This window comes from Pyrus communis, chromosome 10 (assembly GCF_041283825.1).
Source record: "Pyrus communis isolate YQ-2024b chromosome 10, ASM4128382v1, whole genome shotgun sequence".
In the NCBI taxonomy this organism is placed as follows: Eukaryota; Viridiplantae; Streptophyta; class Magnoliopsida; order Rosales; family Rosaceae; genus Pyrus; species Pyrus communis.
In genome coordinates, this window is record NC_142574.1 from 15,397,782 (window position 1) to 15,413,194 (window position 15,413).

At 37.5% G+C, this 15,413-nt stretch overlaps 2 protein-coding genes and 1 long non-coding RNA gene across 4 annotated transcripts; 1 reads left to right on the forward strand and 2 right to left on the reverse strand.

Moving 5' to 3' along the window:
• Positions 1–4,328: 4,328 nt before the first annotated feature.
• Positions 4,329–8,773, reverse strand: LOC137727350 (uncharacterized). 2 transcript variants are annotated; one of them, XR_011067786.2, is made up of 3 exons: positions 6,182–8,773; positions 5,650–5,716; positions 4,329–5,491 (listed from the first exon to the last, which is right to left on the reverse strand). It is a non-coding gene; the product is annotated as an uncharacterized LOC137727350 (long non-coding RNA). The 2 variants fall into 2 exon arrangements; XR_015952519.1 differs by having other exon boundaries at positions 4,329–5,716.
• A 4-nt stretch (positions 8,774–8,777) lies between these two features.
• Positions 8,778–11,176, forward strand: LOC137727930 (uncharacterized). Its single transcript, XM_068466796.2, has 7 exons — positions 8,778–9,213; positions 9,301–9,411; positions 9,484–9,618; positions 9,726–9,830; positions 10,137–10,306; positions 10,436–10,535; positions 10,648–11,176. Exons 1-7 carry the CDS (start codon positions 8,866–8,868, stop codon positions 10,885–10,887), a joined length of 1,209 nt encoding a protein of 402 aa, XP_068322897.1. The 5' UTR covers positions 8,778–8,865; the 3' UTR covers positions 10,888–11,176.
• Positions 11,177–13,418: 2,242 nt separating this feature from the next.
• On the reverse strand, positions 13,419–14,912 carry LOC137727931 (GDP-L-fucose synthase 1). The gene is made up of 2 exons (XM_068466797.2): positions 14,757–14,912; positions 13,419–14,606 (listed from the first exon to the last, which is right to left on the reverse strand). The coding sequence occupies exons 1-2, from the start codon at positions 14,773–14,775 to the stop codon at positions 13,651–13,653; spliced, it is 975 nt and encodes a 324-aa protein (XP_068322898.1). The 5' UTR covers positions 14,776–14,912; the 3' UTR covers positions 13,419–13,650.
• Positions 14,913–15,413: the final 501 nt, after the last annotated feature.

The following is a 15,413-nucleotide window of genomic DNA, read 5'->3' on the forward strand; positions in this document are numbered from 1 at the left end:
ATATGCCATGTCAGATATATCAGCAATAAAATATGTAAGCCAGGTGATATAAATCAATGTAAATGATATGTCAGCCGGAGTCACCTAACGTGACCTGTACGGTCGAATCTAGAGCTTATCCATCTGGCCGGAGTCACCTAACGTGACATGTACGGCTCAAATCCACATCTTAACAAATATACATGCACACGAGTCGGAACCACCTAAAGTGGTATGTACAACAGAACTGGGTGTAAATAAATACACTCAAGTGCTACGATCACGTGAAGACTGTGCGGATAATTGCGGGTCACCTACGAGTCGGAACCACCTATAGTGGTCTGTACGACATGACTGTGCACCTAACTTGGATCCAAGATGAGCGTATGGTGCGAGAAGTGAACATCACGTGAAGGACTGTGCCCTAACTCTGGGCGGGAGCACTAACACCGGGGTTTAGGTTTATGAGCTCTCAACACATCTCACATAATCATCAAGTAACATAAACAATCTACAACTCACCTGGTACTTACCTGAGCGTCCACCGTGTCAAATCACAACATGCACACTATATTAATTCAATGATCTACGTATAAATCAATATGCATGGCATTTCTAAACATAATTTCATTTAAATCGATTTTCTAGGAAAAATCTCAAGTATATAGATATATACGGAAAACCAAAAGCCCACTCACTGATATGTGGAAGGGTCGTAGCCCCAAGCCTCGATTGACTACACTTGTCCTGAGGATAGGTCTCACCTATATGCGAAACAACTATATAAATGTTAATTTAAAGCACATAAGCGAAACTAGCTAATAACTTCTCATACAATGCTCAAAATGGGGTGTTTGAATATACCAACGTGATCTACTCAACACCACAAACATCCCCATTGGACCACCCACGCGCCGCCACGCTCCAGCAAGGGCATGGCCAAACGCACCCCCACGCGCAGCCAACCTAATGGAAACTTAACTGCCGTTAAGAATATTCCTAACGCCGCTAATCGCCGTTAGGAATATTCCGTTAAAGTTGACGGAATATTCTCCTTTCTTCTCCGGTGGATCGCTGGACTCCGCCGCCGGCTGCCGTCTGTGTCACCGGAAACTAGAAAATTTTCTAAACTTGATATCTCCGCCATTTCTCAACCAAATTTCATAAAATTTGTCTCAAATTGAAGCTCTAAACAAGTAGAACACATTCTTACCTTTCAAAGTCCTAAAACCAATAGAAAAATGACCGAAGAAATCCTTGAAAACTGGCTAATCCTGCAAACCCATAACCAAGCTCATTTTGACGTCCAAACTTAACCAAAACTAACCTAACATGCTAGAGAAGACTAATGATTACCTTTGTAAGTCTTAAAATCTAGTATAACCTCGACAATCACATTGGAATGAAATCGACTCCTCGCCGAAGTTCAAAGTTTTGGGGTTCTCGAGGTCCTTACTTCGAGAACTGGTATGTACAAGTTCGTGAGACCACGAGGGAAGTGATGGTACCTTCCAAACACTCGATCTGTGAGAGTAATGTAGGTTTGGAGGTTGGTCAATCAATGTATGGACGGAGAGAGTTCGAGAGAAAGAGAGAGAAAGATGCAGGTTGCACGTGTGTGCGAGTGCGTGCATGTGTGTCCGGATTGGGCACCTAAAAACCACCCTAAGCTCTAATTAGGCTGCATGCCAAATCCATACAAAACAATACCAATTTCCAATTGGGTCCAACAAGGTAGGATATGAAATAATTGGTCTCATTCCTTAGCCCAATAACACACACCACACAACGTTCAAGGGCAAAATAGATATTTCACACTATCAATAAAAATAATTCGGGACGGGTTGTCACACTACATATTCATACTAAGGCTCGTGGCCTGGCCCTAGCAAAAGAAAGTTAGTTATGAATAATCATAAAACAAAATGAATTTTATTGAAATAGAAAAATGATAGAAAACACCTTGTAAATAAACTTGAATAATCAAAAGCTCTCTACGTCAAGTTATCCAAAATAGTGCATTGTGAACCCTAATGGCTAAATAGCATAATTTATCATACTAGAGAATAAAATCCTTCCTAGAAAAGGTCTTCTAAAAACTAGGAAACATAATAGAATAAGATATCTAGGAAATACATTTCTAATCAATAATGAGAAATTTGTCCAGCCACAAAACAGCCACGTTTATGGACCTTTAGGACACCAAAACAAGCCCAAAACGACTTGACTTAAAGCTTGAGATGTCCTCAACATTATCTCCAAAAGACCTCGAACCCCAAAGACACCATCTTCGACACCAAAAAACCCCAATAAGCCCAAAACATCACTTTGATAGCACTGCGCACCGGTCTTTTATTTCATCGCCATAAATTATCCGCCTGGTAGAAAAATCTGAAACTTTGGCATGATCAAGTTGAGAGAATCAAAACACCCTCCAATTAGAATAACTCCAAAATTCATCCGTTTGATCATTTTTTTGCTCAAGGGGAAGTTGAATGTCCTAGATTGAGAATAATATAACAAAGTAACAAAATTCTCACAAAATAATCAATAAATTAATACTAAGATTAGAGTAAAATGTATTGTATAATATCGACTCATCAGGAGACAAGGCATCAATAGGAGGGTGGGAAAGGCACCGAAAGAGGCAGGAAAATGGAGCTTAATGAAATGTGAATATTGTTGGTGATGTGACAGAAATTGAAGATTTAAATTAACTTGGCATAGAATGAACAATTAAGAAAGTAAGAGGGGATGAAAGCAGATTATAAAATGAGGGCTTTTCCTCAAAGTTTTGGGCCCCGTAACCTATTTGATTGAGCTCTTAAAATATATTTTTGACAAAATCCGTTAGCCCAAAATTGTGAGTTTGAGCACTAGTTAATTCCTTACAATATGGTATTAACGATGTACTAACATGATATTAACAAAGAGAAACTAATAAAAAAAATGTTTAAAAAAAAAGTAATGTTAGAGAGATTATATGTATAGAAAAAAAATTACAAACTAAATAATGTCTCACCAGTAGAAATGAACACGTTTATCAACGCTTAAGTAGTAATCCAAACATCAACTTTCATGTCATTTAGTTTACAAAATTTAGTCTCCCTAGCATTACTCAATTTTAAATCTTTATCAAAAGTTTGCAGATGTTTTTATTTGAAGGTTATGACGAAATTAACTCGATATCACACCAACCCAAGCAAAGTAACTTATCGAGTTTCTAATTTTGCACATGACGGCAAGTCTTTGCCCGTTTAATCTCACTCTCTCTCTTTCTCGATTGATATTTTTATAAATAGCCACTATTTCTAAATTGATATATAAAGAAAGTCATTGTTTTTACATAAGCTCAAAGGAGTTTTTAAGTTTTAGTGATTTTTACATTTTCCTTTTGAGTTGTAAATCATTGTTAATATATATTAATTTTGAGTTGTCTGTTACTTTCTTTATTATAGTTGTAAAGGATTTCATGCTCGTCAATTCTTTGTAAGAAGCTTTAATAAAAATGACTTACGCTAAGTTGAAATTTAATTAAAAAAAAAACAAAATACAATATAATAAAGACAAAAACCAAAGCTTTATGAGTAGAAAATAAGCCCACATGCAAAGATTTTTTTTTTTTTTTTTTTTTTTGCCAATACCCCTGATGGAAGCCTAACAATAAGGTCCTACAAAGTCACTTAGGACTTTATATGCAGCCTCAACTGCGATAGACTTGTTGCAGTAAGAAAGTTGAATTTTCCCAATACGCTCTAACCTAAGTGAAAAGTTTTGTCGGGGCCACACTCCCAAGATACTGTTGTGATGGTTTCAGAGAGCCAAACTATCTGTTGAGCAAAAACTGTACAAGAACTGTAAACAAATAATTCACTTTACATAATTTTATTTTCGTTCATTTTTTTTAGAGGATTTTATTAATTTGAGTTGGACTCATTTTAGATTATGTGCCTATTAATTATAACTCTTCATTTTAAGAACAAAATACCCTTTGGTTCTAACATGAAATATATGAATTTTGAGGGTTGGTGTTTTTGTTTGACTTTGACTTTGTGGCTGCATTTAAGTAAAAGGCCTAAATTGCCCATGTACCTCTGTTGAGAGATCACGCTGGTCGTAGTTCTTTGGAATGGATTTAGAATTTTTGGTGAATGAACAACCCACTAAAATATGGAAAAGAATTTGGTATTTAGATTTTGCGGTTGCATCCAAAATGTGAAATTAGATTGCCTACGTATTTGTCTCCTGGTTCATGAGAACCTCAATACAAGCTTTGGACCTTTGGTGAAGAATTTTCACAGTAACAGAAAAGGAAACATTATTCCAAATCTAGCTCAAAAGCAGGCACAGTGCACAATTCAATTACTTTCTAACACGGAAAATGTTACAAGAATATTAAACGAGTTCTAACACTAATGACTTAGATAATGGAAACCAATACATATTTAAAACCCTTAGATCTGCTGGGGATATTTTGAATAAACTAGAACCATTTTCATACCAGATAGCCACATCAGTTTACTCCCAGAGACAGAATCTCGCATTGAAATATCTAAGCCTAGCATCTTAAGGTATAAGATCATGGGTCTCTCTGCGAATTGCAGATTAGTTTCGGGCTTGGATGCAAAAGAAGTATCCATAAAGTCGTATGCAATGCTTCTTAATTTAACAGGAGCTCAAAAAAGCTCTAGGCAAACTTGGCATTTAATCCTGAGTTACGAATCCACCACCAAATTGGGAAAAATATGATTTCAGATTTTGTTCTGTTCTTGTTTTTGGGTTAGGAACAAAAACTTGGAAACAAGACACAACACATCGGGGAATCCGTAGTTGATCAACTGTAAAAATAAAAAATAAAAAATAAAAACCAAATAGCTAAAATATTTTCACGAGTAAACAAAATTATCAATTATACACATGAAAAGTCTCCAAAATCTAAAGTCTTCGAACTCAATACTATTATTATTTTTAGAACTGAACACGGACTATTTCTAGTATTGAGCAATAACACTACCACTATTTCCAAAACTTAACACTGGCTATTTTTAAAACTCAAAATTAATTATTTCTAGAATTGAACACTAATTAGTTTTAGAACTAAAGACTGATTATTTCTATAAGTGAATATTGGCTATTTCTTGAACTGAACACTGGTACTATATTATTTCGTAAACTGAACATTGATTTCTAGAACTGAACACGAGTACTATCACTATTTTTGAAACTGAACAATAATACTATCATTATTTCTTAAATTGAACACTGACTATTTTTTAATCTGAACATAGTATTATCACTATTTCTTAAATTGAACACTAGTACTATCACTATTTTTGAATTGATTACGGATTATTTCTTAAACTGAACACGGCACTATCACTATTTCTTAAACTAAACACTAGTACTATTACTATTTTTAAACTGAACATAGATACTATCTCTGTGCCTTGAACTTGTTTATCTCAGAGCTTGTAACATGAAAACCGACCAACGCATCCACGCCACTTTCACCCTGGTAAGATGAAAACACGAGGAATATTAGCCTTATGCAACAACATTCCAATGAGTAAAGTGGATTGTCAGCATAACAGGCACAAAGTTGTCCACAGTAACGGAACAAGCTTAAGTTCCTAAGGGGACTGAAAGCATCCAAGAACTTGAATAAAGCACCTAGCCTCGCTGGAATGGCAAACTGGCAAAGGATCTCATTTTCGAAAGAGGATGATCGACCTCCCACCTGAAGCATATAACCGGAAACTTATAGGATCAAAATCTTGACTGTGAACCATTTTGGGGAAGCAAATAAAGGAAACAAAATATGGACTTGTCATTTCCTAAATCTCATGTTACATGTATGTTTAGAAACATATATCACACCATTTCATGGCACCCAAGTCGATAGATAGAAGAAAGAAAAAACAACGCTTTGTGAACCAACAAGCCTCAACATAGCACCCAAGCCTCAACAAGCCTCAACAAGCCTCAACAAGAAAGAAAAAACAACGCTGGGTGTTAATTAGGTTAAAACAGAAGTTCGAACATGACTGAGTGAACCAACAAGCCTCAACATGTCATTACACATCAAATTTTGTTACTGTTTCTGCATCGATTTGATGCTTTTAAAAACGGAGATATGTAATTGGTGTCTATTCAGAATGAAAAAAATAAAAATAAAAAGGGAAAAGGTAAGGAGATTGATTACCAAAAATTTGCATTTGCTGCATCACTTCAATGCCTGATTAGCTATCCCCGTACTCAGCCAAATACGCATTTTTTGTTCTACTACTGAATAGCTCTAATTAACACCCAGAGCCCCCAAATCTCAATAAAAAAGATCACTAACTTCAAATGAGTAATTGATTAACAACAAAGCAAAACAAGAATGATTGATTTGAAATTAGAGAAGAAAAAGGGAACCGGAAAATTGAATAGGAATATCGAATTGGGAGATTTAACTGCAATCAGTAGATGATCGAGGGAGCTCTTGATCGACTGGAACTGAGCAAGATAGTTCGCCATGTTCGACCTCGATCTTCGCCAGACCTATGCAATTGTTCATGATCCATACAAAGAGAGAGAAAGAGACATATACATACATGTATTGAGAGAAAGCTGAGCGAGATGGTGGTTGTAATTATGTGGGTTTGCTCTCTCACTGTGTAATGGAAGAACTGGAAACTCATTAATTCGGCCTATTTATTTTGGACTAGTTTGATGTTGGATTTCTTTTAATTATTAAATAAAGTTATTAAAATGCTTTTGATTAAGGTTTAAAGTTTGAAACTCTTTTATTTGGTTTTTCTTTCTTTATATGGTGTTGATGCATTTTTGGTTCATCATGCATGGCATAACAAAGTGACTTGTAAAAATGCAATTCAAAATTCGTTGGTGGTATATAGACAATAATTGTACGAGATGGTGCTTCTATATAATTTGAGTGATTTTATTTTAGTTTTAATAAATGAGAATGGTTTGTTTTGTTATAGAATGCTGATTTTTTTTTTTAAAAAAAAAAAAATTGGATTTTATTAATGTACTTGGATTATTGAGCCAGATTATATTTCATAAATGAATAATTGTGATCTTTAGTTATTAAACATGTATGTGTTTGGGCTCAAAATAACAGTTTGGACCGAAAATGGGCTAACCTAAACTCAAAAGCTAGATTTCTCAGCCCAGTAAAAATCCCTCATGCCACAAAGCTTTTAGCCCAAGAAAGGGTTGATTGGATCGAGTCTTTATGAAAATAGGACTGTGTGGCGATTAAGATCAGATATGACTCGGTTAAGTTCTAGGCAAGTTGAAATTGCTAAAGATCAGGATAAAATCCTGATTAAATGCAAATCCTAATTCAGAACCCAGTTAAACCAAAGAAGCTGAGACTAGATGAAGATGAACTTCGGCTAAGGAAGGGAAAAAGAAAGAATATTTAGGACTCTATTCAGCAGACTTGTTTATCCTTAAGGGGCCTCTTCAACTCAACAAACAAACTCTACACGAAAACTTCGCTCTACACGAAACCTTCTCACAACCTAAAGGAAAATACTAATTATCCTAACTCCTCTGTGAACACATATTCATTTAGTTGGAATATCACTAGGATGACAACCAACAACATGTTTAGTTCGTTGGAGCATCACCTGGAACATAGAACTAATTGCTTTGGAAAAGGATGACCAGTCTCGGAAGTTCCCTAATAAGAAACAAAAGTATTCCAGTACTTTTATGAGTAGTTTCATTAATCCTTTTTTCATGATAGGTAAGGCAAAGCGCTTTCTTTTAAGAATGTATCTGGTTCCATCTTTCTTTCGTTAGTTAACCCACCTTTTTCTAAAAGGGATTGTAGTAATTCAGGTTGTACACTTTTTGGAATGGCTCTCTCATATTGAGAGATTCTGTCCAGTGGCACTCGATCACAGAATCCATTGATAGCTGCATAAATGACTAGAATTTGTTTTTCAATTGGAAGTGGTGCATATTGTGGTTGTTTACCTTCACCTTGGTGGAACAACACTACTTCTAGTTTAGTTGGTTATCTATCCAAGTCTCAGCCAGCGAATAATCTTTGATTTCCTCTCGAAAGAGGTCACTTTATTAGCTTCCCAGCAACATGAAGTATTTTATGATTTGTTACTCTCAAGTGCATTTTGCAGTTCGACATTCAGACGGCCAAACCATGTTCACCATTAAACACTTATGTCCCTTGAGTATCTTTGCCCCTAAAACCTGATATCGATTCGACACACTTATATTCTTACTAATATAAATAAGGCAGCCGAACCTGGTGCGGAGATTCTGTACTAAGTGGTGAACTAGGCAACCTTATCTTCAAGTTCTAAAACCCTAGGTTGAGAGGTGTTCCCCTCAGACGTAATTGCTCAAGTGCAAAAGTCAGCAGTGCATTCGACACACCACCAAATCTATTATACTCGCCCGACCCAACTCTGTTGCGAGTTGGCACGCCCGCATTCACAAAGATGACGTAGTTAACTCATAATTACTCAATCTGTGCAATATCAATGTATAAGTATATTTTTATAAAGTTTGAATCAAACTAGGTTTTTAACTATAATAGTGTTGTGCCACTTAGTACTACCATGTAGGTGGTATTCCTCTTCACTTGTAACTGAAAAGGCCTTAGATTCGATTATTATCAAAGACAAATTTGAACCATATCATTGTTAACTCATTGTAAGGTTAAAACCACCTCCTTCTCTTCCCTTAGTACAAATAATATAGTAGTTGTTCAAAAAAAAAAAAAAAAAAAAAAGACTATATAATATTGTTGTGAAGGGCTTTTTGTGAATGTACCGTCTCTAAATTCGTATTTGAATACAAGCAGGTGCTGCTTTTCAAACGCTCTTCCACGTTGTCCTTCCCCGACGCATGATTTCACAGCAGAGCCATAAGCCACACTCCGACTCCATTGCTGCAACACCCAAACCAACATTCAAAACTATGCAAAGCGCGCAAAATACGACGGCGTTTCGATCAATCTTCGACGCCGGAGAGCTGAATTCGGAATTGGAAAAGTCCGGGGTCAAGCCCAGCTTCATCCCCAACTTATGGAAGCAGGTGATCCAAAACCCTGATGCCCAATTCGACCAAATTCCATCTCTGCCCTCGGCAGCGTATCCTCTCCTGACCTCCAAATTCAAAACCCTAACCTCCTCTGTCCACAAGGTCATGGACTCCTCAGACCAACTCACCACCAAGCTCCTCATAAAACTGCAGGTTTGCCCCATTTCTTATGTTGCACACAAACTGTTCGATAAAATGCCTCTGTGAAAAAACTCTCGCGTTGTTTTATGTTTTTGTTAGAATGGGGCTCTTGTGGAAGCTGTGATTATGCGATACGACAGCCGCTTGGGGAGGTATGATGGGAAGCCCCGCCCTGGTGGTCCTAGGTCCACCTTGTGTGTATCATCTCAGGTATCAAGTTATGAAATTTTTCGTTTTCGTGTTGAAATTGCGGGAATTGAATGTTTATGTTGATGTTTGTAGGTTGGTTGCAAAATGGGTTGTACTTTCTGTGCTACTGGGAGTATGGGGTTTAAGAGCAATCTGACCTCGGGGGAGATTGTGGAGCAGTTGGTTCATGCTTCTCGCATTGCGCCCATACGCAATGTTGTGTTCATGGTAATTGCTTTTCCTTACTGGCTTAGGGGTTGTATTAAGTGACATGGATATGGAGGAATGGAGGAACCATTGAACTTTTGACATTTGATTTTGTGTATTCTTGTCAGGGAATGGGGGAACCTTTGAATAATTATGGTTCCTTGGTGGAAGCGGTTCATGTCATGACTGGATCACCATTTCACTTGTCGCCTAAGAAAATTACTGTATCGACGGTAGGCATTGGAAACTACCATTATGTCTAAGATCTTTTTCTCTGCCAAAATACTATTGCTTTCGGCATTAAGATATGGTGGATCTTAATAACTTTCTCCTACTGTTCTATATGATTCCATAATCAAATTTTTGTAGTCTTATTTTTTAGATTTGGTGGATCTTAGTAAATTGGGTAGCACGTAGTACCCTTTTACTTCTTTTGTTGAATGGGGGTGAATCATAGTTGCATTAGTAATGATGTAGTTTGCAAGTGCTAGAAACATTTGGCTTACTCATGCATTAGTTGTGCATCAAATCTTCTGTAGGTTGGTATTATTCATGCTATCAAAAAGCTTCATAGTGATCTTCCAGGTCTGAATTTAGCAGTTTCACTGCATGCACCAGTCCAAGAAATCCGTTGTCAGATAATGCCTGCAGCTCGGGCTTTTCCTTTAGTAAAGCTTATGGATGCACTGCAAGAATATCAAAAGAACACGTAAAGTTTCATTACATCTCTTGCGTTTGAGTAAATTCTATTAGCTTTCATTTCTGTGCGAATGAAACTTTTACTGTCGTTTTACACTCCCCAAAAATCTCACTATTGTCTTTTAAACTGATTCTTCAGTCAGCAGAAAATCTTCATTGAGTACATAATGCTTGATGGAGTGAATGATGAAGAGCACCATGCACACCTACTCGGAAAATTGCTAGAGACATTTCAAGTGGTGAGTTCTTATCTATGAACTTGCAGCATATTAGGAACTTCAGTCCCTTTTGTGTGTGTATATATACATATATCCAAAGTAACCTTTGCATTTGTTGTTTCCTGTCGTATAGGTAATAAATTTGATACCTTTTAATCCAATCGGTATTCTGAGTAAATTCACAACCAGTAACGAAAACAAAGTAACAAGATTCCAGAAAATTCTACGAGGCACTTATGGCATCCGAACGACAGTACGTAAGGAAATGGGTCAGGATATAAGTGGAGCATGTGGTCAGTTGGTAGTGAACTTACCCAACAAGAGGTCAACTGAGAGCACTCTAACTGATATAGAAGATCTTCAGGTCAGATAGATCGCTTATTGCTTCCGGTGGTGTTAATGCCCGAAAGTCCGTTAATGCCGGTCAAAGTAGCCAACGGTCTCCAGACCATAATTAGTGTTTCTGTAATCTTGATAATTTTGTAACTCATTCAGTTCTTTCTGGGGTTGCAGTAGCAAAATTTCTGTTGTCATTTTTATCGTATCAGCTTGAGATCTTCACTTGATACACCTAAAACTGTTTTTTCTCCCTTTTCTTTTTTGTTTAATTTTTATGTCATAAAATATAAACCCTCTCATTTATCCAAGTGTTTATTGAGAAATTCCCAGCTGGTGCATTTTTTCGTTTTTTATCATCCCGAACTTTTGCCACTTAGTACTACAATCTAGTAATATTTATTTTCACTTGTAAGTGAGAGGTTTTAGATTCAATTCTCGTCAAAAGCGAATTTAAACTACACTATTACTAGCCTATTGTGAGGCTAATTCATTTCCTCTCCTTCAGTATAAATAAATTGTTTGTTCAAAAAAAAAGAAAAACAAAACAGAACCAGAGGGATGCTGAACTTAGAGCAAGCCATAAATAAAGTACAATTAATATTGCTGTCGTGGGATTACATTATAAAAGATTGTAACCCATTCTACTGGTGTATGTTTCTCCATTATTATTTTGACTTATTTGTTTTTATGCTAACAACTCTATGACGATAATCTCACTTTACCCTATGCGCTTTCTTTTCATGTTTCATGTTACTTCATTCCGTCATATGGTTAGAAAAATCATTAACTTAGTTGATGTAGAAAATGAGATTTTCATCAACGCACAAGGGTATATAAACGAAAGTGAAATGATTTCACACCGCATTTCTCTTCTCAAGCACAGCTATGTTTATTTTAACCTTTCCATTAAGTAAAGCAAAAGAGAATCAATATATTAAAAAAATACAAAGGTGTGTAACAGAAAGAAACAACGTGCATAAATCATTTTCCCAACAAAAAAACCTTTATTTTTTATAACATCTGGATGGTTTCATATACACGTGACCACCCTTGCAACTCACAACTGAACCCAAAAGGATCAGCTGGAAGCTGATCATTCTCCCTTAACTAACACGTGAGGAGCATCTTGACTACTTCAGAATCTTACACTATTTTTCAACCTCTGCAGCCTCACATACTCTCACCTGCATCTTCATTTGCCAGACCAGTTCAAAATTTTCAATTTAATTGAAAATCGAAAAAAAAAACCCAGCTTTTATAAAAAACCAAATAGGGCACTGCTCAATTTGCTACGTTGTTTCGGAGTCTCAAAACTTTCAAACAGAACGAAAAATGCAAGCAGCAGCAAATCCTAGAAACCTTCTGTTTGCCCTCTTGCTCGCCATGCTCATTTCTTCTCACTTGGTTCACTCTGGGCACTTCGCCAGCTCTCCACCACTGTCTCCATCACCTTCGCCAGTGAGTACTTCATCCGACACTCTTCTCTAATCAAATGATTCACTCTTACTTTTCTGTTTATCGTTTTAGTTTTCTGAATTTTGCGTTAGGCTGTAGGAAATCCAACGGCGAATGATCATGAACCATCTAAAGGGAAAGGGACTGTTAAAAGGTTAAGGAGAGGGTCATTTCCGGCTACTTGTCGTTCAAAATGTAACGAGTGCGAGCCTTGCATGCCAGTTCTAGTATCTGTCCGAGCAATGGCATTGGAAGAGAATGAGTACTATCCACAGGTTTGGAAATGTGCCTGCGGTGATAGCATATTTTCCCCTTAAGGCTGGCTAGATTAATTTAACACTACTGCTGTACGTAATTAGGCCTAGTTACTAGAAGTTTTCTCTAGATTAATACAAGTTAAGATTCATGCAGTGCACCTTATGTGCAGAAGAATTCTTGCACACAACAGAGGTAATGAAACATTTCTCTCACAGCGGAGAAATGTGTTGTAAGAAATTTTCACTGTATATGCATGCTATCTACCATTGTTCTCCAGTTGTTTTGTGTAATGGTATTGAGACAGATGAAATATCCAAATGGTTATTGACTATATTCGAAGGCTCAAAGTGAGGGAATATGAGCATAAAGTGAAGGTTACAAATCAGGAAATCTTGATTTGGAGGCTAAACGTCGATGGCTGTCCACATCTTTTCTTGTCTTAAACTTACAATCGAGAGTAGTTTCGGCTGTAGGTGTTGATTGAACACATTGTTCGGTGCTCGACACATGAACTTTCTACCACTACACAAATAACTTGACCAAATTTTGAAGGGCATTTTGGTTAAAGAAGTAAACACCTTAAGGTCATTTCTTCATTTTTCCAACAGTACGTTTTCAGAGCTACTCAAAATCACCTCCAATCGGGAACTAAATCATCGCAAACCAAGGGGAAAAGATAGGAAGTTGTGGAAGACAATGAAAGACGGATGGTAGAGAACCAAATCGATGCGAAGAAGAAGATCAAACAGCTTAACTAAGTAGATAATGAAATCTACTGCTACTCTCGGAATCTTAGTAACACGAAGATTTCTTGGACAAATATATTCAATAATCTAAAAATTGCTCAATCTGTAATACAAATAGCTCACTTGATTCTATAGTATTCTGTTTTAACATGTATCACAAACAAGAAATTCACATATAACTTATTCGACGTAATTGATACAGAATCAACATCTAATGTAGGCTCCTCATGTTACATGCAACAACAATAACAATTTAAGGATGATAAGATTATAAGAGTTAATATCATATGATCAAGGAAAAAAAAAATTTGAAATCCAATGCAATGCAATCACCTGCATTATTCCTTGACATTCTCTAAGTGCCAGCTATAAGTATCAACAAGCCCGTCTTTCAGCGAGATCTTCGGTGTCCACCCCAACCCTGCAAGCTTTGAGCTATCCATGAGCTTCCTCGGAGTTCCATCGGGCTTGGTAGAGTCCCAAACAAGCCGGCCCTCGAACCCAACAACCTCCTTGACAAGCTCAGCCAACTCCTTAATTGTCACTTCCTTGCCACTCCCCACATTGACATGCTCCAACCCACTATAACTGTCCATCATGAACACCACTCCATCTGCCAAATCGTCGACGTGCAAAAACTCCCTCAGGGGGCTTCCAGTCCCCCACACCACCACCTCCTCCGCCCCTTTCACCTTTGCCTCGTGAAACCGCCTCATCAATGCCGGCAACACATGCGAATTTTCAGGGTGAAAGTTGTCATGCGGCCCATACAAATTGGTGGGCATCCCAGAAATTGCATCCCAACTGTACTGAATCCGATACGCCTGGCACATCTTGATCCCGGCGATCTTGGCAATGGCGTACCACTCGTTGGTAGGCTCCAGTGGTCCCGTCAGCAATGCGTTCTCCGGGATGGGCTGAGGAGCGAATTTGGGGTAAATGCAGGAGGAGCCAAGGAACAAGAGCTTCTTGACTCCAAATCGGTAGGCGGCGTCTATGACATTGGTCTGGATCTGGAGATTGACGGCGATGAAATCCGCCGGGTACGTGTTGTTGGCGTGAATGCCGCCGACTTTAGCGGCGGCAAGGATCACGAATTGGGGTCTCTCGGCGGCGAAAAAGGACTCGACGTCGGCCTGGCGAGTGAGGTCGAGCTCGGCGTGGGTGCGGAGGACGAGGTTGGTGAAGCCTAGGGCTTGGAGCTTGCGGACGATGGCGGAGCCGACGAGGCCGCGGTGGCCGGCTACGAAAACCTTCGCCGATTTGTCGGAGAGGAAGGAAGGCGAAGCGGCATCTGGAAAGAGAGAGAGAGTACAATTAGTGTGAGGATCTGAGAAATTAACTGTGTCATGTTTGTTTGGTTGCCGAGAAAGTGTAGGTTAGATTAGTTTTTTTTCTCAGAAACCAAACAGATTGCAGTGAGAGAGAGAGAGAGAGAGAGTACTCTTATTGGCGCCACTCATGTTGTACTTGCTTGAGTAGTGCAGGAATATCTGGGAAGAGACTAGCAAGCGCTGGGATTGATTCTATACTAATAGTTTCAGTTAATTTTCCAATCGTACCCCTCCTGCTCAAATAATAATTATAAAATACTAATACTGTGCCCGCACGTTTTACGTCTAATTAAATTTGTCTATTATTTGTTATAAAAATGAAATTGGCTGTGGAACTTGGAAGATGGGGGGAGACGTGGGGTTATTAAAACTCTTCTCGAATTTTTATTTAATTTGTAATTTTTAAACAGGGCGTGTTATGTTTAATTGGCTGTGAGATTTGTGTAAAAGACAACAAAATTTATGTTGCATGTAATTACTAAATTGTTCATATATTTTTATTTTTGTTTAGTTTTGATAAGAGGGTTAGAATAATAATTTTATAGAGTTTTGATTGACAAACAGAATTCTATTAATAGGTAGTTTAGATATTATTTTTCCTCACAAATGATTCTTAAAATTGACCCACGTTATTAAGATGTTACATGAAATTGAATATTGATCAATATTGTTCCTGAAAATTGATGTCACAAATCAATATAGTCTTTTTGTCACAATTTTATCAAAAAATCTGTTAGGTGCTGATTTGGCAGATTACTAAGTCCCAC